Here is a 21,880-nt window from a genome sequence, read left to right on the forward strand (position 1 = left end):
GTACTGTTGAGCCTCACCTCGAAGATCTCCAGAGATGGGGCCTCAACCACCTCCCTGGGCAACCTGTTCCAGTGTTTCACCACACTCATGCTGAAGTGCTTCTTCCTGACATCCAATCTAAATTTGATCTTCCCTATTTCGAAGCCACTGCCTCTTGTCCTATCAATCCAGGCCTTTGGAAACATTTTCTCTGCAGCCTTCTTGGAGGTCCATTCAGGTACCGGAAGACTGCTATCAGGTTTCCCTGGAGCCTTCTCTTCTCCCAGCTCCCTGAGCCTGTCCTTGTAGAGGAGGTGTTCCAGCTCCCTGATCATTTCATGGCCCTCCTCTGGACCTACTCCATTAGGTCCTGTGTTGAGGGCTCCCGAGCTGGATGCAGTACTCCAGGTGAGGTCTTACCAGAGCAAAAGTGGCAGAATCACTGCTTTTTCCTCCTAAAGATTCAGTCTCTGCTTCAAGGCAAAGAAGCCAACCAGCTTAAAGTACACAGAACAGTGTAATTTTTTATTGTTGTTATTATATTACAAAAACTCCAATCAGTTAATTGTGTACAGTTGCAAGCTGTTTAAGGACATCCTTAACATTTCACCATCAGCAGTGACTCTTCTTTCCAAAGAAGAGTCATGGCAACAATGTTCCATAAGCCCTAAAAAGGGCTCTTCTTTCCACAGTAGAAGATCAGCCTGGGTTTTTTCAGAAGGAAAGAAAAAGACAAAACCAAACCAACCAAACCAACCAAAATCCACTTAGAAAAAAAACAAGCCAGGAATGTGCATGGCTTGAGCAAAGCTTCAGAGAGTAATATTAACAAAGACTATTTTACTTCAAAAAAAAACCCCACAAACCAGACAAAATGGAATTCCATCCAGGAGGCTTTATTAAAACAAGCTTAAAAGATGCAAATGAAGAAAAAGTGTGTGGATGTTACATAAATAACACAGATAAGCTTCCAGAGTCACACCACAAACACTTCAGTGGAGAAAGAACTCAGCACTACTGGCAGCTATAAACAACTCTGAATCAATCAAACTTGCCTAATTCTAGGCAAACATTCATCAAGTGTATGACTGCAGCTGAACAAAAGATTCTAGTCAGGTACAACTCCCCCCCTATCGATAAGGCTCCTTTTCAGAAGAGAGATTTATTTCAGCTACGTGCATCTGAATCTTCATCCTGCTTACAGTTAAAAATAAATACTTTTGGTTTTGTCTTCAACAGAGAAGGCTCAACAACACTAACAACTTCTTACAAGACACTCCTGTGAGGTAGGTATAGCATCATTCCCATTTTAGAAATGGAAGAGATTTGCCCAGAGTCTCACAGCTACTCAAGGAGCAGAGGCAGGAATATATCCCCTGACTCTGCACCCAACCTTTCCCACTAGGCAATGCTCCTATTGCATTCAAAAGCTTCTTTCAAGCCAATCTATATTGAATATTACAATACAGCATTTTGTAATAAAACAAGAATACAGTCTACCTCACATCAGAGGTACTATTCCTCTCTCCTCCCCTTATCTGGAGATAACCAAAATAATTATGGTCTATTGAAAAGAAGTTTTAAGAAATATGCACTGCAGGAGTAGATATGCAAGTGACTGGAAGTATCCAGAAACATTTGTGTTATTTCCCTAGTGCCAACTGATACTGGGCACAAGGACCATGCAAATTGTGGTATGGATGGTAAGCAGTTGTATGCCTTCAGTTTTGCAGTTTAGTGTCAAGTAACTCCAGTCTATCTCAAGTAACTACTACAGATACCTTTCCCTGGCTTAGCATAACGGTCATCTAAACCAACCCGCTCCTACAAGGACTCTTAAAACACTTTTGGAGCAACACATTCAGCTCCCACATTCACCAAGTGAGAGTCTTGATTAAGACAAACACATGTGATTTCAGGTTTTAACACGTTTCCATTTTCAAGTTTCACAATGAAGTGACTAACTCCTGTATTTGGACTGACAGAAGACAACTGAGACTTTGTTGAATCTGTCGGTAAAGTACAGTTGAGATCTGAAACAAAATAACCAATCCAGTTCCTCATGTAGGCTCCGTGACTCACCACTAATATATTGGCATCTAATGTCTGAGAAGCTCCATCAGAGCTAAGTTCTGTTTCACTGCAGTGGTTTGTCCAAGGGAAACCTGAGTGTTCTCCAAGTGCTTCTGAGCTTCTGCTTGCTGCAGCACCCACGTCTTGCTCTTTCTGTTCCAATTCAACAGCGAGCCGACACAGGAAGTCAAAAAAATCCTTTGCACGTTCTCTTACCTAAAGAGAAAGGTCAAAAGAGCAAAGTGTGAAGAATGCAAGAGACTTCAGCTTCCAAAATTTGAAATGGAACGACCTCAGTTACAAGACATACATGTATCATAAACAACTAAGTCTCACAAATCAAAGGGAAGTTCATTGGAATGCCAAAGTTAATTGGAATGCTGAAGAACCCCAATGCCCGAGGTTGGCAGAGCAATTGCCATCATCCTTTTGCAAACAAGAGCTTCATGAGGAACTAATCTCAAAATCCAATACAGAGTTTGCCTGCTTGGAAGCCACTCACTGAAAACTGCTCCAAGTAGTGGGGTTTTTTTAGCTTAGAAAATAAGCACCTTTGCTTGGCTGGGCTCTCAATAAGACCTTCCTAAGTACACAGCAGCTGCACTGATAAAATGGCCTAGAAAGCAGGGCATGAACAAACAAAAAAAATATAATACTTCATCCAGTGTTTCTCCTCCAGAAGGTGTGAATGAAGGACATTGCTCTCCAGCAGCCTTTGCCATAGCCTTCAGGTCAGTCAGAGGCCTTCCTTCTGCAACACCGTATTTCTGTAAGAGGCAAATCACAAAGAGCAGGTTCAGCAAGACGGACTGATGTTCCAGCACCACTTCCAATGTGAACATCTCTTAATAGCTTTGTTTTCTTGGATTTTCTTGAGGCATAACTCCCTTTCACATTTTATCTCAATACTGGAGGAGGAATCTTTATATCTGCGACAGAGAAATACATGAGGAGCAGCATGTCATTTACATTCATCTTCGTCTTTGCCTTGAGATATTTTTCCTACTGTCATTCTAAGCATATAAAATTCAACTGTCTTTGTAACTGAGGGTATCCTGCAAACACTTCTGCATGTAGCTGTTGAAATGAGGAGGTGGTGGAGTCGCCGTCCCTGGAGGTGTTGAAGAAAAGCCTGAACAAGGCACTTAGTGCCATGGTCTAGTTGATTGGGCAGGGCTGGGTGATAGGTTGTACTGGATGATCTTGGAGGTCTCTTCCAACCTGGTTGATTCTATGATACTTTTCAGTTGCAAAAATACTACAGGCAATTATTTTTCACAGGTAAAGGAACATGTAATTTCTCTACAAACTCCTGAAACCTCCACAACAGAGAGGAGCCCATTTTAAAATCAGAAATATTGGGAAAAAAAAAAGAGAGAGATGAAATCCCCACAAGTGATCAACTTGGTGGTGAATGGTGCCACATCCAGTTGGCAGCTGTCACTAGTGGTGTGCCCCAAAGATCAGTGCTGGGCCCAGTCCTATTCAGTGTCTTTACTGATGACCTGGAGCAGGGGATTGAGCCCAGCATCAGTACGTTTGCAGATGACACCAAACTAGGAGCAGGTGTGGAGCTGTTGGAGGGTAGGAGAGCCCTGCAGAGCGACCCTGACAGGCTGGATGGGTGGGCAGAGGTCAGTGGGATGAGATTTAACAAGGCCAAGTGCAGGGTTCTACACTTTGGCCACAACAACCCCAAGCAGCGCTACAGGCTAGGGACGGAGCAGCTGAAGAGTACCCAGGAAGAAAAGGACCTGGGGGTACTGGTAGATAATAGCTGAAGATGAGCCAGCAGTGTGCCCAGGTGGCCAGGAGAACCAATGGCATCCTGGCCTGGATCAGGAGCAGTGTGGCCAGTAGGGCAAGGGAGGTTAATCTGTCCCTGTACTCAGCACTGGTTAGGCCACATCTTGAATACTGTGTCCAGTTCTGGGCTCCTCAATTCAAGAGAGATGTTGAGATACTGGAATGTGTTCAGAGAAGGGCAACAAAGATGGTGAGGGGCCTGGAACACAAACCCTATGAGGAGAGGCTGAGGGAGTATAGCCTGGAGAAGTGGAGGCTCAGGGCTGACCTCATTGCGGTCTACAACTCCCTAAAGGGAGGCTGTAGCCAGGTGGGGGTTGGTCTCTTCTCCCAGGCAACCAGCAACAGAACAAGGGGACACAGTCTCAAGTTGTGCTGGGGGAGGTGTAGGCTGGATGTTAGGAGGAAGTTGCTGCCAGACAGAGTGATTGGCATTGAAATGGGCTGCCCAGGGAGGTGGTGGAGTCACTGTCCCTGGAGGTGTTCAAAAAACAGACTGGCTGAGGCACTTAGTGCCATGGTCTAGTTGATTGGGCAGGGCTGGGTGATAGGTTGGACTGGATGATCTTGGAGGTCTCTTCCAACCTGCTTGATTCTATGATCAATTTGAAGAACCTATTAAAAATAAACAGTAAAGTATCCCTCTGCTTTTTCTGGGACATGACGAAGAAAAGGCTGAGGTCCTGAATGCCTTCTTCGCCTCAGTTTTCAACAGTGAGGAGGGAGGAGTTCAAGGCAAGTGGCCTCTTGAACTGGGGGATGGGGTCGGGGAGCAGTGTGTTCCCCTAGAAATTCATGAAGAATTAGTTCAGGACCTGCTGAGCCACCTGGACACACACAAGTCCATGGGACCAGATGGGATCCATCCCAGGGTGCTGAGAGAGCTGGCAGCTGAGCTGGCCAAGCTGCTCTCCATCATTTTCCAGCAGTCCTGGTTCACTGGAGAGGTCCCAGGAGACTGGAAACTGCCAACGTGATCCCCATCCACAAGAAGAGTTGGATGGAGGAACCTGGGAACTACAGACCTGTCAGCCTGACCTCAGTGCCAGGAAAACTGATGGAGCAGGTTATCTTGGGGGTGATAAGAGCACACCTGAGGGATGGCAAAGAGCTCAGGTGCAGCCAGCATGGGTTTAGGAAGGGCAGATCCTGCCTTTCTAACCTGATCTCCTTCTATGATCAGGTGACCCGCTTGGTGGATGTGGGGAGGCCTGTGGATGTGGTCTATCTGGACTTCAGTAAGGCCTTTGACACTGTCCCCCACAGCAAACTCCTGGCTAAGCTGTCAGCCCACGGCTTGGATGGCAACACTCTCTGCAGGGTTAGGAACTGGCTGGAGGGCCGGACCCAGAGAGTGGTGGTGAATGGTGCCACATCCAGCTGGTGGCCAGTCACTAGTGGTCTCCCTCAGGGATCAGTGCTGGGCCCCATCCTCTTTAACATCTTCCTAGATGACCTGGATGAGGGCATGGAGTCAGTCATCAGCAAGTTTGCAGATGACACCAAGCAGGGGGCAGATGTCATTGGGTTAGAGGGCAGAAGGGCTCTGCAGTGGGACCTTGACCGCCTGCACAGATGGGCAGAGTCCAAGGGGATGGCATTCAATAGCTCCAAGTGCAGGGTGCTGCACTTTGGCCACAACAACCCCATGCAGAGATACAGGCTGGGGTCAGAGTGGCTGGAGAGCAGCCAGACAGAGAGGGATCTGGGGGTACTGATTGATACCTGCCTGAACATGAGCCAGCAGTGTGCCCAGGTGGCCAAGAGAGCCAGTGGCACCCTGGCCTGCATCAGGAATGGTGTGGTCAGCAGGAGCAGGGAGGTCATTCTGCCCCTGTACTCTGCACTGGTTAGACCACACTTTGAGTGCTGTGTTCAGTTCTGGGCCCCCCAGTTTAGAAGGGACATTGAGATGCTTGAGTGTGTCCAGAGAAGGGAGACGAGGCTGGTGAGAGACCTCAAGCACAAGCCCTATGAGGAGAGGCTGAGGGAGCTGGGATTGTTTAGCCTGGAGAAGAGGAGGCTCAGGGGTGACCTTATTGCTGTCTACAACTACCTGAAGGGTGGTTGTGGCCAGGGGGAGGTTGCTCTCTTCTCTCAGGTGGCCAGCACCAGAACAAGAGGACACAGCCTCAGGCTGCGCCAGGGGAGATTTAGGCTGGAGGTGAGGAGAAAGTTCTTCACTGAGAGAGTCATTGGACACTGGAATGGGCTGCCCAGGGAGGTGGTGGAGTCGCCATCCCTGGAGCTGTTCAAGGCAAGGTTGGACGTGGCACTTGGTGCCATGGTCTAGCCTTGAGCTCTGTGGTAAAGGGTTGGACTTGATGATCTGTGAGGTCTCTTCCAACCCTGATGATACTGTGATACATATCACAGAATCTGTCAGGTTGGAAAAGCCCCTCAGGATCACCAAGTGCAACCAATATGCCTACTCGACAAGGTTCACCCTAAACCATATTTCCAAGCGCCACATCCAAATGACTTTTAAACACATCCCGGGTCAGTGACTCGACCACTCTAGACTCAGTCTAGATTTAGACTGGAGATTAGGAAGAAATTCTTTCCAGTGAGGATGGTAAGACACTGGAACAGGCTGCCAAGGGAGACTGTGGATGTCCCCTCCCTATAGGTGCTCAAGGCCAGGTTGGATGAGGTCTTGAGCAACCTGGCCTAGTGGAATGTCCCTGCCCATGGCAGGGATGTTTGAACTAGCTGATCTTCAAAGCCCCTTTCAACATAAATCAGATGTTCTTCAAGATCCTTTCCAACATAAAGCATGCTATAAATCTATGAATCTATTTTACTGCTGTGGACAGGATCTTCAGAAAACAAGAAAGGGAAAAAGACCTTAAAAATGTATGCTAATGGACTTAGAGCACATGCAATTGACTATCTTCAATGACATCCAAAGTCCTGAGACCTCCAAATAAAAGGCCCATAGGAGACAGTAGTAAAAACCCACAAGTACCAGGTAGATGATATGCATCATTAGAAAACATGTAGTTGGATCATGATGAAATATTTAACACCTGTGATGTATTTTACAAGGCAAATATACTTGGAGGTGCATGACGCTTTTTGACCTTGAGGATCTCCAGCAGCGGTAACAGATGAATACTTCTCCCTCTAAACATTAATACTGCACTGCCACTCAGTAGCAGATGAAAACACATTCAAGGGAAAGCTTTGACCTTTCCATCCTGACAGTGAAAACACTGCAGTTATCATAAATACTTAAAGAAAGAGCAAATGCTGCACTGTCAAATGTTCAGTTAAATGCATTCCAGAAATCTGATGCTGATGACTAAGACACAGACTCATGTTCACTCCTGAGGCTTTTCTGACTTGCTCTTGCTGCGGCTATGCAATTAGAATCACAGAATCAGAATGCTGTGGGTTGGAAGGGACCTCCAAGGGTCAGATAGTCCAACCCCCCTCTGAGGTCATCAGGGGCATCCTCCATTAGATCAGGCTGACAGAGCCCTGTCGAGCCTCATCTTGACTATCTCCAGGGTTCAGGCCTCCACTACTTCCCTGGGCAACCTGTTCCAGTGTTCCACCACTCTCATGCTAAAAAGCTTCCTTCTAACATCCAACCTAATTTTACTTGTCTTTAATTTCAAACCACTGCTCCTCATCCCATCACTGCAGGCCTTTGTAAACAGTCTCTCTGCAGTCTTCCTGTAGGCCCCCTTCAGGTACTGGAAGGTTGGTAATTACCTGCCACAACTCATTTATTACAGTCTTCAGAATTTAGATGTACTGAAATACATTTACTTTAGTCTGTCAGTCCCTTTTGATTTAGCAAAGTATTGGCAGACTAAGAACCCTCTGAAAGATGTGAAGAATGAAGTGCTCCAACTGAAACAGCTGAAAATTAAACCCTAATCTTGTAAGCTTTTTTTCCAGGCTTCTCTCTTGAAAGCAAAGCATGAGAGAATCATAGAATCATTTAAGTTGGAAAAGACTTTCAAGATTGAGTCCAACCCATTAACCCTACTCTATCATGCCCATGACTAAACCATATCCACAAGCACATCTACACAGCTTGTAAACACATCTAGGGATGGTGATTCAATCACCTCCCTGGGCAGCCTGTTCCAATGCTTCACAACCCTTCCAGTGAAAATATTTTTCCTAATGCCCTTCCCAATTTCCCCTGGTGCAGACTGAGGCCATTCCCTCTTGTTCTATCACAGCTCATTGGGAAAACAGATCAACAACCACCTCACAACAGAACAAAAGATTAAGAGGGACAACAACGTAGATTCTTTTAAAGGACTTTTCTTCTTATCATGGAATTTAAATCTCATTTATCCAAAGTAGTGATTTACAATTTGTAGCCAAATGAAATACCATGAAAGAGGGGAAAGAAACATAACGGAATCACAGAACTGTCAGGGCTGGCATGGACCTCAAATGTCATCCAGCTTCAATCCCCCTGCCATGGGCAAGGACACCTCACACTAGATCAGGCTGCTCAGAACCACATCCAGCCTGGCCTTAAACACCTCCAGCAATGAGGCTTCCACCACCTCACTGGGCAACCTGTTCCAGGGTTTCACCACCCTCATGCTGTAGAACTTCTTTTTAACATCCAATCTGAATCTACCCACTTCTACTTTTGCTCCATTCCCCCCCAGTCCTATCACTACCTGACACCCCAAAACCTCCCTCCCCAGCTTTCCTGTAGGCCCTCTTCAGATACTGGAAGGCCACAATGAAGGTCTCCTTGGAGCCTTCTCTTCTCCAGACTGAACAGCCCCAACTCTCTCAGTCTGTCTCCCTGGAAGAGGTGCTTCATCCCTCCCTCCATCCTCGTGGCTCTTAACAGAGATTTAAGATGATGAGCCATAATATTTTCAAAACTTCCAGCTGGTAAAGCACAACCCAACAACACTGGATGGCATTTAACTTGCTGGTACCAGAGGAAGAACTTAAACTTCTGACAGAAAAAGAAGATCCAAACAGGAAATGCTGCAATCGTGATCTGCTTTGTAGAACACTCTATTTTTCTTTCCCTGCTGGCAATATGTTATCCCACTTTGTTTTGTAGCATTTCCTTACTAAAAATTAATCTGGCACTCTCAGTGAAGTATCTGAAGGGTGAGCCAGTATCTGAAGTCCTTCTGATCAAGAAATACCTAAAACCAGACAGGAGGTACATTTATGCTTCTTATGCAGAGAGGCTAATCAGGGAAGCAGACAAAAAAACAGACAGGAGGTATATCTATGCTTGTTATGCAGAGAGGCTAATCAGGGAAGCAGACCACTCTATGGGCAACAGAAAGCTCAGCAGGAATCTGTGCAAATCAAAAGGTATAAACAGGTAAAAAGCCAACACTGGGTTGTGCCATCAGGCTAGAGAAGGTAGGCAGGGGGAGCATTTTAACATCTTATGTATGGGGCTAGAAAACATGGCTAAGCTTTCTTCCCCTGTACTCAGCACTGCTCAGGCCACACCTTGAGTCCTGTGTCTAGTTCTGGGCTCCTCAATTCAAGAAATGTTGAGATACTGGAACGTGTCCTGAGAAGGGCAACAAATCTGGTGAGGGGCCTGGAACGCAGCCCTGTGAGGAGAGGCTGAGGGAGCTGGGGGTGTGCAGCCTGGAGAAGAGGAGGCTCAGGGCTGACCTCATTGCTGTCTATGACTACCTGAAGGGAGGTGGTAGCCAGGTGGGGGTTGGTCTCTTCTGCCAGGCAACTAGCAACAGAACAAGGGGACACAGTCTCAAGTTGTGCTGGGGGAGGTCTAGGCTGGATGTTGGGAGGAAGTTCTTCACAGAGAGAGCGACTGGCATTGGAATGGGCTGCCCAGGGAGGTGGTGGAGTCGCCATCCCTGGAGGTGGTGAAGAAAAGCCTGGCTGAGGCACTTAGTGCTATGGTCTAGTTGATTGGCCAGGGCTGGGTGCCAGGTTAGACTGGATAATCTTGGAGGTCTCTTCCAACCTGGTTGATTCTATGATAAGTAGCTCCCTCTACATGTTACTTGAATCAAAGCATGATATTGCATCACAAATCACTATGGCTTGGTGTTACTTCACAATTCTGCACCTGATGTGAAGAGTTGAGTTTTTTGTGATGAAAAGCACCTGAAACAGTGCTCTTCACTGTTAGTGTCACCATTTCACAAACCAACTATCCACTAGCAGTTAACTTCCATTTGCAGTTATTCACCACTCAACATTAAAATCAGCTCTTTTGGTACTTACTCTCTCTCGAAGTCTTGCATCATATTTGATTTCCAAGTCTTTGCAGAAGTTATTCTTCCCTAGAATTGTGGCAGCAGTCTGAAAAAGTGAATAGTGTCAGATCAATGAGCTGCTTCAAATAGCTAGACCACCTCATGCCACCATAGCCAGTGTAAACCACATTAGGAGTACCCAACAACCCAAACAAACAAGGTAAGAAGTTTTCCAGCTAGTGGTGTCTGTCAGAATTGGATATATGGCAGAAAAGACAGAAAAGCTGCAATCTTCTCAAAGTTCACAGAACTGTCAGAGTTGGAAGGGATCCCAAGGATCTTCTAGTTCCAACCCTTTCTGCCATGGACAGGGACACCTCACACTAGATCAGTTTGCTCAGTCATATCCAGCCTAGCCTTAAAAATGTCCAGAGATGGGGCTTCTGCTATCTCCCTGGGCATCCTGTTCCACTGTGTCTCATCACCCTCATGCTGAAGAACTTCCTAACATCCCATCTAAATCTTCTCTCCTCCAGTTTGGATCCATTCCTCCTAGTCCTATCACTACCCAACATCAAGAGAGATACTGGAATGTGTCCAGAGAAGAGCAACGAAGCTGGTGAGAGGCCTGGAACGCAGCCCTGTGAGGAGAGGCTGAGGGAGCTGGGGGTGTGCAGCCTGGAGAAGAGGAGGCTCAGGGGTGACCTCACCGCTGTCTATAACTACCTGAAGGGAGGTGGTAGCCAGGTGGGGGTTGGTCTCTTCTGCCAGGCAACCAGCAACAGAACAAGGGGACACAGTCTCAAGTTGTGCTGGGAGAGGTCTAGGCTGGATGTTGGAAGGAAGTTCTTCACAGAGAGAGTGATTGGCATTGGAATGGGCTGCCCAGGGAGGTGGTGGAGTCGCTGTCCCTGAAGGTGTTCAAGGAAAGCCTGGATGAGGCACTTAGTGCCACTGTCTATTTGATGGTCCAGGGCCGGGTGCTAGGTTGAACTGGATGATCTTGGAGTTCTCTTCCAACCTGTTTGATTCTATGATTCTAAGAAGCACTTACCTGCTTTGCTCGAAGGAGGTCACTTGAAAAGACATGAGTAAACTTCACATTACTGAGAAATAAACCAGCAGCATCTGCCTGTCTGAAACCAGTTGCAGAGAGTGGCTCATCCACTCCTTGACCTACAAACCAAAAGCCCATCCACATTAAGACATGGAAGTATTTAGCAGCTGAATAAACATGGCAGCAACAAAACAACATGCTCAGTCATAAACGTAGAATGGCTCAGGTTGGAAGAGACCTTAGAGATCATCTACTCCAACCTCCCCAACAACGGTAGGGACATCTCTCAACTATATTTGGCTGCATAGGCCTCATCCAGCCTGGCCTTGAATGCTTCCAGGAAGGAGGCATCCAACCTCCCTGGGCAGAGTTTCATCACCCTTGTACTGAAGAATGTCTTCCTAAGATCCAGTCTAAACCTACTCTCTCTCAGCTTCAAATCATTCCCTCTTGTCCTGTCTTTAGACACCTTCATGAAAAGTCCCTCTTCAGCCTTCCCTGGAGGATCCCTTCAGCTACTGGAAGGCAGCTCTAAGGTCCCCAAGGAGTCTTGTCTTCTCCAGGCTGAACAACTCCAGGTCCCTCAGTCTGTCCTCACAGCAGAGGTGCTCCAGCTCCTGGATCACTTTTGTGGCCCTCCTCTGGACTTGCTGGAACAGCTGTGTCCTCCTTATGCTGGGGACACCAGAACTGGTTGGGGGTGGGGTCTCAAGAGCAAAGAGGCAGAAGCCCCTCTCTTGCCCTGCTGGCCATACTTCTCTTGCTGCAGCCCAGCACACAATTACACTTCTGGGATGCATGAGGGCACTGCTGGCTCATGGTGGGCTTCTCATCAATCAACACCACCAAGTTTCTTTCTTCAGAGCTACTCTCTGTATTATGACCTTTCAGTATCTTAAGGGGGCCTACAAGAAAGCTGAGGAGGGACTTTTCAGGCTGTCAGGAAGTGATAGGACTAGGGGGGACAGAAAAAAGCTAGAAACGGGTAGATTCAGACTGGTTGTTAGGAAGAAGTTCTTCACCATGAGGGTGGTGAGACCCTGGAATGGGTTGCCCAGGGAGGCGGTGAAAACCTCATCCCTGGAGGTGTTTAAGGCCAGGCTGGATGAGGCTCTAGACAGCCTGATCTAGTGTGAAGTGTCCCTGCCCATGGCAGGGGGAGTTAGAACTAGATGATCCTTGTGGTCCTTTCCAACTCTGACTGATTCTATGATACTCTCAGCCCTCTCTGCACCCAGTCTGGATTTGTTCTTGGGACTGGCCTGACCCAGCAAAATGCTTCTCCTTCAGTAATGCCAACCATAAATAAAGTGTTCCTCTGGTCTTCCTTAAACTCAGTTATACAAATCTTATGAATAAAGGTGTAGTACAGGCTAGGGAGATTATGTGTGATATTTATATTCATGTATACATATGACCAATTTAAACTTACAACAGAGGCCTACGTTTTCTACAATCACTTGTCTTGTTTAGAATGGTCACTGGTAGGTTTCCTGCAAGAGGAATATCACAACTGAAACAAGGAAAAGGACAACAGAACTGAGCTGATAGTTTTGATACCAAACAGCTATCATGGGGGGAAATAAACGATGCACATTGGGAGAGTCAAGACCTGACCAATACAAAATGTTTGCTTCTCCCCATTCCTCACCATTGATGACACCTTGAAGAAGTGAGACAAGAAGAGAGCAAGCAGAAAATGCTTGCAGTTTCACAAGAGTCTCACAGCTGAGGAAAACACAATCTGCTGGAGGCTCTTCCTCTCCCATACTCCACCCTCCACACTATGCTCATGCAGCTGCAGAGTGAGCATGCTGATGGAGCAAACCCAGTTGAAATGCAGCAGCCCTTCCAAAAATCATTTTCAGACAGAGGAATCAGTGAAACTAGCTGCTCAGAGAGCCTGTGGGAGAACCAAGAGTTGTGTCAGAGAGACAAAGCTGTAACATATATAGAACACTTTGAGTTGGAAGGGCCCTTAAAGATCATCCTGCTCCAACTCCTCAGCCAGGCTGCTCAAAGCATCATTCAGCCTTACACGTTTGCAGGGATGAGTCATCCACAGGTTCTCTGGGCAACCTGTTCCAGTGTATCACCACACTCATACTGAGTTTTTTTATTTGTGAAAAAGAGTTCTGGACATTTTTAAGCAAGTCTTGAGCACTTCCTCATCTACTGCTGCCATCTCTGTAGGTTTGCTTTGAAAGAGGCCCTTTTTCACTTCACAAACTGGCTGTTGAGGTGTTAATGATGCCCAGTGTCAGTAATGGTTGGCTACCAAGGACTTTTCCAGTTGTCTGGTTTTGTGAAAGACAGAATTACTAGTTTTCCAAACATTTTGTGACTATTTGAATTTATAATTATTTTGCTTATAAGTAACACTGTAACACTGCTTCACAGGTGGCCAAGAGAGCCAATGGCATCCTGGCCTGGATCAGGAACAGTGAGGCCAGTAGGACAAGGGAGGTTATTCTGCCCCTCTACTCAGCACTGGTCAGGCCACACCTTGAGTGCTGTGTCCAGTTCTGGGCTCCTTGATTCAAAAGACATTTTGAGATACTGGAATGTGTCCAGAGAAGGGCAATGAAGCTGGTGAGGGGCCTGGAACACAAACCCTACGAGGAGAGGCTGAGGGAGCTGGAGATGTGCAGCCTGGAGAAGAGGAGGCTCAGGGGTGACCTCATTGCTGTCTACAACTCCCTGAAGGGAGTCTGTAGCCAGATGGGGGTTGGTCTCTTCTGCCAGGCAAGCAGCAACAGAACAAGGCGACACAGTCTCAAGTTGTGCAATCAGGTGACTGGCTTTGGAATGGGTTGCCCAGGGAGGTGGTGGAGTCGCTGTCCCTGAAGGTGTTCAAGGAAAGCCTGGATGAGGCACTTAGTGCCACTGTCTATTTGATTGGACAGGGCTGGGTGCTAGGTTGGACTGGATGATCATGAAGGTCTCAAACAACCTGGCTGATTCTATGATAGAATCACAGAATGCTAGGGGTTAGAAGAGAACTCAAAAGAGCATCCACTCCAACTCTCCTGTCAGAGCAGGACCACCTAAAGCAGGTCACACAGGAACACATCCAGATGAGTTCTGAAAGTCTCCAGAGACGGAGACCACACGACCACTGTGGGCAGCCCGTTCCAGTGCTCTGTCAGGGAAAAACAATTAATTTTCCATCTCTAACAAGCTATCAGAAAAACTGACACTAACCTTGCAGAATCTTGTCTTTGTTGTATCTTGTTTCTCCACTGCAAAAGATTAAATCAGAAGAAAATTATCTCACAACGATATGATGAATGTTCAAATCATTATTACATTAGATACTAACTGGAGAGAGCAGAGTCTGAATATGAAAAAATGAGATACAGTACAGCATAACCTCTTTTAAAAAGGACTTAACAAAACAAACACACACACTCCTCCCCCCAAAAAAAACCCCTCAGACAACTTTCAATTAGTCAGTATCACTACTTAAGAATGGCTTAGGTTGGAAGGGACCTCAGAGATCACCTATTCTAACCTCCTCATCATGAGCAGGGACAACTCTCAACTAGACTCAGCTGCACAAGACCTCAGACAATGTGGCCTTGAACATGCCCAGGGAAGAGGCATCCACAGCTTCCCTGGGCAACATATTCTAGAGTCTCAGCACCCTTGTACTGAAGAACTTTTTCCTAAGACTCAGTCTAAACCTGCTCTCCCTCTGCTTCAAACCATTCCCCCTTGTCCTATTGCTAGACACCCTTATGAAAAGTCTCTCTCCAGCCTTCCTAAGGACCCCTTCAGCTATCGGAAGGTAGCTTTAAGTTCCCCTGAAATCTTCTCTAGGCTGAATAACCCCAGCTCCCTCAGCCTATCCTCACAGCAGAGGTGCCCCTTGGGTCATCCTTGTGATGCACTCCAACGGCTCTGTGCCTCTCTTATGCTGGCAACACCAGAACTGGAGGCAGTACTGGAAGTGGAGCCTCATAAGAGCAGTGTAAAGAGAAAGATACTTCTATTCACTAAGACAAACCTATTTGGAACAAAAGGAAGTGGTTCCTTTTTGTTATCATAAATGCAGTATAACTTAGTTGTTATTATTTCATCTCCATGCTGGAGAGAGGAAGTTGCAAAGTTGCCCCTTGGTCTGACAGTAGCCCTGGCAATCCACAGTCATAGAATCAATCAGGCTGGAAGAGACCTCTAAGATCATCCAGGCCAACCTATCAAGCCAGTCCTGTCCAGTCAACTAGACCATGGCACTAAGTGCCTCATCCAGGCTTTTTTTTGAGCACCTGCAGGGACGGGGACTCCACCACCTCCCTGGCAGCCCGTTCTTAAGATCTTAAAGAGCTTTTTTTTCCAATCTTAACGATTCCATGGGAAAATCACCTTAATAATTTTAACGAAGTCACAGCGGCGAATGCACATTCCGTAACATTGCACCGCCACCCCTACAAGAGCTCTCCGCCCCACCAGAGCTTCCTTCCGGCAGGAGCAAGGCCTCAAGAGCAGTACCTCAGGGGTCACAGCGCTTACTAACGCTAGGTGTGAGGCAGCGCTGCCACGCCGCGCCGGCATGAACGAGCCTCTTCACTAGCGCACCCCAGCACAGGCTCACGCTGATGGCAACCAGACCCAACGACACCAGAGGCCGCCGGCAGACCACCACCCCGCAAGGGTCACTGACCCCCGCCAGCCCAGCCCGCCTCCCTCGGGGGCTGGCCCAGCGCTCCGCTGCTCCGCCTACCGGGACTACTTGCCGCGACACGTCGCCTGTCCCCCCCGGCAGCAGCCGCGGCCCTGAGGGAGCAGCGCACGCTCAACCGACCGCCCCGGGCGGGCATGGCGGGAGGGTAACGGAACCCCGCCGATGTCACGACTCGTCCCGGCACTGCCGGCAGAAAAGGGGAAGGCAGCGGGGAAAAAGGGCAGGGACAAGGGCAAGACCCGGGCCCGGCACCGCCCGGGACGGTGTGCCACGGTACTCACTGCCGGACGACGGTCAGCCCGAAGCGAACCATGCCTTGGCCACGCAGCTGCGCGCAGGCCTCCCCTCGGCGCCAGCCGCCAGCACCTCCGGCCCGCACTGCGGCGCCCTGCCGCTCGGCGCCCGGCGTGACGTCACGGCCCCGCCCCTGCGGGGGGAAGTGCTGGGGCGGGGGCGAGCCCGAAGCGGGCGGTGCCTGCGGCGGCTTCCATCTGTGGCCGCGAGTGCCCCGCCTCAGGGTCACGGCGCTGCTCTTTGTCTGCTTCGGAATGCATGGGCTGTGCCCGCGTCACCTGTGTTCCGCGCTCCAGGGCACGCAGTCGTGGTCCGTCCCTCGTCCTGCACTTGGGTCAAAGTAGCCCCTGCGGCGTTACAGGTTTGGGACAGTGGCTGGAAAGCTGCCCGGCAGAAAAGAATCCGGGATTCCTGGCTGATAGCCAGCTGAAGATGCGCCAGCAGTGCGCTCAGGTAGCCGAGAAGGCCAACAGCATCCTGGCGTGGGTCAGAAGTAGCGTGGCCAGCACAAGTAAGGAAGCGATCGTTTCCCTGCACGCAGCGCTGGTGAGGACGCACTTACAGCTGCTGCCTTCACTACGCTGAGGTCCTGGAGCATGCCCAGAGAAGGGCAGCAAAGCTGGTGAAAGGTCTGGAGAACAGGTCTGAGGAGGAACGGCTGAGGGAACTGTGACTGTTCAGTCCAGAGAAACGGAGGCTGAGGGGAGACCTTGCTCTCTCCCACCGCCTGAAAGGGGGTTGTAGTGAGGTGCGTGTCACAAGAGGAGGTGGCCGCAAGTCACACCAGGGGAGGCTTAGGCTGGACACCAGGAGAAATTTCTTTACGGAAAGAGTTGTGAGGCACTGGACCAGGCTGCCCGGGGAAGCAGTTGAGTCACCATCCCTGGAGGGGATTAAAATAGGTGTTGATGTTGTGCTAAGGGACACAGTTTAGTGGTGAACTTGAGAGTGCCAAGTTAATAGTTGGACTTGATGATCTCAGAAGTCTATTCCAACCTAAGCAACTCTGTGATTTTGTGTTCTTACTTTACAATTAGATATCTTTCACCTCAAAACTAGTTTTCATGTAGTCTGATGATTCTGGTTCCAAGGCTTTGAGTCAGCTTACTGTGCTGCAGAAGGTTTAGTGTTTGAGGAGGCTCTGCCTTGTTACATCAACCAAGTGAACTACAAAACCTAAACAGTGACAGGACTTTGCCCAGAGTAGTATCAATGCTTGGAAAAGTTACACTAATTGTAAGTCAATTAAAAGTTTTGGAAGCCGAATCATACTCCCAGGTCATCATTACCAAAGATGGGAGCTGTTTCAAAGCACTGATTTAGAACAGCAGTTTAGAAGGCAAAGCATCCACAGTGCAGACGTGCACAACCAGCTGGGACCATAATAGCTCTCATCATCTAGATTAGTCAGGGCTGGAAGGGACCACAAGGATCATCCAGGTCTAACCCTTCTGCCATGGGCAAGGAGACCTCACACTAGATCAGGTTGCTCATAGCCCTATCCAGCGTGGCCTTTAAGACCTCCAGGCTGGGAGTGTCCTGTGCATCAGAAGTCCAGGACCACCATGTATTTTCTGATAAGACAGGTTTTCATCTCAAAGTTCTTTTTGCCCAAGTAATTTCAGCTTTAGATTGGTGGAATATGGAATTGGGATCCATAGTCCTGAGATAGGTGAACTATGTATCAAGACTGTTGCAGAATGGTTTGTTGGACAGAGGCCTCTGGGGCTCTGTAGCCACCATCTGTCTTGATTCAGAAGTCAGGAAGGAGACAAGGTTCTTTTGAGCATTGGTGAAATTAGGACACAATTGAGTTCGTATATCAAAGTGAGACTATTTATTACTTTGAAACAAAACAGGGAAGGAAATGAAAAGAGTGGAGAAAAAGAGGGCAGGAGAGATAATTATCACCCCATGGTCCTTCTTTGGTGGGTTGGAGGGCGAGAGGGGAAACATTCCTGGAATGCTGCCTCCAGTCTGAGGTGTGCCAGGTGATGTCCTCCCCCTAAGCTGGCATAGCTCAGGAGTATTGTGCTGTTCCTGGCTCATTCATTGTAGCTCTGCCTGGCCTACACCCTTGTCACATTAGAATGCATATAAGACTCCCTGGTCTGCAATCTCTGTGGGCAGAGCTGACACATCTGCTGGCTCCTTCATGATGATCTTATCTTTGTTGTGCCAGGTCTGACCTTAATGTAATCATCACGTTCACAAGGTGATCTACATTCAGGAGACAATTCCCACACCATCCTTCTTGGGAAATAATAGAGGAAATGGAGTTGAGGGAAGTAACACATCTACCAGGTCCACACTCTGTATCATGGTGATGTTTTCAGACACAGGAATGAAACTGACATCTGAGCCAGATACAATAAAGCAGGTCTTCTCTCTGTCCCGGTAGTGTTCTTTCTGTACCAGCTGACAGCATTTTTGGGAAGCTAAGTGACACTTGTATGTCATTCTGTCATTCTATGATCTATTGTCAGTCTATGAGTCTAAGACATCTGCATTTTGTAGTTCACACCGTTTGTTGCCTATGCATTGCTTGCTGCGTAAGGAGATCCTTTGTTTGCTAGAGCTTGGCATTCACACTCTATTGAGAGTGAAAAAACAAAGGGGAAAAAAAGAAGTCTTGGAAAAGCAGAAATTTATATTGCTGTCACTTTTCCACTTCCTCTTTATGAAGATACTTGATTAAATCCATCCAGTTGGCAGCTGTCACTAGTGGTGTGCCCCAGGGATCAGTGCTGGGCCCAGTCCTGTTCAGTACCTTTGTTGATGATCTGGAGCAGGGGATTGAGTCCAGCATCAGTAAGATTGCAGATGACACAAGCTAGGGGCAGGTGTGGATCTGTTGGAGGGTAGAGAGCCCTGCAGAGGGACCTTGTCAGGCTGGATGGGTGGGCAGAGGCCAATGGGATGAGACTGAATGAGGCCAAGTGCAGAGTTCTGCACTTTGGCCACAACAACCCTAAGCGGCTATACAGACTGGGGACAGAGTGGCTGGAGAGCAGCCAGGCAGAAAGGGACCTGGAGGTACTGGTAGATAGTAGCTGAAGATGAGGTAGCAGTGTGCCCAGGTGGCCAGGAGAGTCAATGGCATCCTGGCCTGGCTCAGGAACAGTGTGGCCAGTAGGAGTAAGACATGGGAGGTCATTCTTCCCCTGTACTCAGCACTGGTCAGGCCACACCTTGAGTGCTGTATCCTTTTCTGGGCCCCTCAATTCAAGAGAGATGTTGAGATACTGGAATGTGTCCAGAGAAGGGCAACGAAGCTGGCGAGAGGCCTGGAGCACAGCCCTGTGATGAGAGGCTAAGGGAGCTGGGGGTGTGCAGCCTGGAGAAGAGGAGGCTCAGGGCTGACCTCATTGCTGTCTACCGCTACCTGAAGGGAGGCTGTAGCCAGGTGGGGGTTGGTCCCTTCTGCCAGGCAAGCAGCAATAGAAGAAGGGGACGCAGTCTCAAGTTGTGCAATCAGGGGAGGTCTAGGCTGGATGTTATGAGGAAGTTGTTGGCAGAGAGAGTGATTGGCATTGGAATGGGCTGCCCAGGGAGGTGGTGGAGTCACCATCCCTGGAGGTGTTCAAGCAAAGCCTGGATGAGGCACTTAGTGCCATGGTCTAGTTGACTGGCTAGGGCTGGGTGTTTGGTTGGCCTGGATGATCTTGGAGGTCTCTTCCAACCTGGTTGGTTCTATGATTTTAAACACCTGTATCTCTCAGCAAACACTGAAATAGGGCTTAGAAGATGTTTTCCCCAACACAGAAATACAGCATTCATCTCAGGAAAGGTCCTGCTGGCCAGAACTAACCAAGGATTCAAAATGATTGTTATTTTAGGAAATCAACCATAAACATTTGGTCAAATAATCAGTGTCTTATTGAAGTGAAATAGCATAACAAGTAAAACATGTTTCATGGATGCAAAAAGCAAGGCAAGAAATGGGAAAGTCACTTAAGGGCAAATAAAAATGTCCAAAGGGTTGTAATAGCACACAGGCAGTGATAAAATAGCATTTAAAGTTGATATTTTAATCATTTTGCCAGTGGTGTTCTGTAGTTGACAACAAGATCAATGACCAGGCTGGAGAGCTGGGCAAAGACAAATCTCATGAAGTTCATCATGAAAATGCTGAGTCCTGCGTCTGGAGAGGAATAACAGCAGTTAATAACAGTACAGGTTAGGGGTTGCCCAGCTGGAAAGCATCTCCATGGAGAAAGACCCTGGAGTGCTGGTGGACACCAAGTTCTGCCTGGGAGAACAATGTGTCCTTGTGGCTGAGAGAGCCAATGACATCCTGGGGTGAGCAAGAAAGGTGTGACCAGCAGGGCTAGGGAGGTTCTTCTCTGCCCTGCTGAGACTACACCTGGAATACTGTGTCCAGTTTTGGGCTCTTCAGTTCAAGAGAGACAGGGACCTTTTGGAGAGAGTCCAGCGAAAAGCCATGAGATGAATGAGGGATTGAGTGCCTCCCCTATGAAAAGAGACTGAGAGGCCTGGGGCTGTTTAGTCTGGAGAGAAGACTGAGAGGAGATCTGATCAATGTATACAAATATCTGAAGGGTGGGGATCAAGTGGATAGGGCCAATCTCTTTTTGGTGGTCAGCAGCAATAAGACAAGGAGCAATGGATGCAAACTGGAACACAGAAGGTTTCACCTCAACATGAGGGGAAACTTCTTTACAGTGAGGGTGCCAGAGCCCTGGAACAGGCTGCCCAGAGAGGTTGTGGAGTCTCCTTCTCTGGAGACTTCTCAAAACCTGTCTTTGTGCATTCCTATGTGGACTACCCTAGGGGATCCTGCTTTGGCAGAGAGGTTGGACTGGATGGATGATCTCTGGAGGTCACTTCCAGCCTTTAAAGTTCTGAGATTCTGTGATCTGGTGGAAAGAGTCTAATGGATAGCTACGAGGATGATTAAGGGACTTGAACATCTCTGCTATGAAGAGAGACTGAGAGACCTGGAGCTGTTTAATCTTGAGGAGTCTGAGAAAGGGATTTTATTGATGCCTGTCAATATCTGAGGGGTGTCAAGGTGAAGGTGCCAGGCTCTTTTTGGTGGTGCCTAGTGATAGGACAAGGAACAGTGGTGGGTACAAGCTGGTTCCACAGGAGGTTCCACCTCAACATGAGGAGACACTTCTTAAGCAACTCTTTAAAGCCTGGATTAGGCACTTAGTGCCATGGTCTAGTTGATTGGACAGGGCTGGGTGATAGCTTGGACTGGATGATCTTGGCAGTCTCCTCTAACCTGTCTGATTGTATCGTTCTTTATGGTGATGAAGCCCTGAAGCAGGCTTCATCACCATAAAGAACGATACAGTCCTCTGGAGGCTTTCAAAACCTGCCTGGATGCATTCCTGTGTAGCCTGGCCTAGGTGATTCTGCTTTGGTAGCGGTGATTGGACTTGATGATCTCTGGGGGTTGCTTCCAACCCCTAACGTTCTGTGACCCAATTGCTATTATCAAATACTAACGTGAGATTGCTACTGATAAAGTGGACAAACTGGCAGAAGAAAGAATTGCAAATCATCCTTTTCTCCTCAGCAAGATGAACGATTACAGACAATCTGATTAGCCAGAGTATTAATTGGCCACATAGCTGAGTGTGTTTCATTTAGGAATTCAGAACCAGATGGAAAAAATGCCATCTAAAAATTTGAGAAATTAATATGAATTGCTTGGAGCTGTGACCTGATTTTGTGACTGATTTGTTCCTTAACACCAAACAAATTCTAAATGAAGACCAAGCTGTAATTTATTTCATTCAATAGCAGTTTACAGCCGATGCTAAGTGA

At 47.9% G+C, this 21,880-nt stretch overlaps 1 protein-coding gene across 2 annotated transcripts; it reads right to left on the reverse strand.

The window, feature by feature from the left end:
• Positions 1-483: 483 nt before the first annotated feature.
• Positions 484-16,234, reverse strand: TIGAR (TP53 induced glycolysis regulatory phosphatase). 2 transcript variants are annotated; one of them, XM_064142346.1, is made up of 6 exons: positions 16,069-16,234; positions 14,305-14,342; positions 11,098-11,219; positions 10,072-10,149; positions 2,709-2,819; positions 484-2,268 (listed from the first exon to the last, which is right to left on the reverse strand). In XM_064142346.1, exons 1-6 carry the CDS (start codon positions 16,098-16,100, stop codon positions 1,816-1,818), a joined length of 834 nt encoding a protein of 277 aa, XP_063998416.1. In that variant the 5' UTR covers positions 16,101-16,234; the 3' UTR covers positions 484-1,815. The 2 variants fall into 2 exon arrangements, with proteins under 2 accessions (XP_063998416.1, XP_063998417.1); XM_064142347.1 differs by lacking the exon at positions 11,098-11,219 and having other exon boundaries at positions 16,069-16,233.
• Positions 16,235-21,880: the final 5,646 nt, after the last annotated feature.

Source organism: Pogoniulus pusillus, chromosome 4, assembly GCF_015220805.1.
Source record: "Pogoniulus pusillus isolate bPogPus1 chromosome 4, bPogPus1.pri, whole genome shotgun sequence".
NCBI lineage: Eukaryota > Metazoa > Chordata > Aves > Piciformes > Lybiidae > Pogoniulus > Pogoniulus pusillus.

Excerpts from the sequence above, each read along its gene's own strand:
- TIGAR (XM_064142346.1), bottom strand. The coding sequence starts at position 16,100 with ATGGTTCGCTTCGGGCTGACCGTCGTCCGGCA. Across the intron at positions 14,343-16,068 it reads GGGCTGACCGTCGTCCGGCA|TGGAGAAACAAGATACAACA; the intron begins GTGAGTACCGTG and ends AATCTTTTGCAG. Across the intron at positions 10,150-11,097 it reads ACCTCCTTCGAGCAAAGCAG|ACTGCTGCCACAATTCTAGG; the intron begins GTAAGTGCTTCT and ends TCACTTTTTCAG.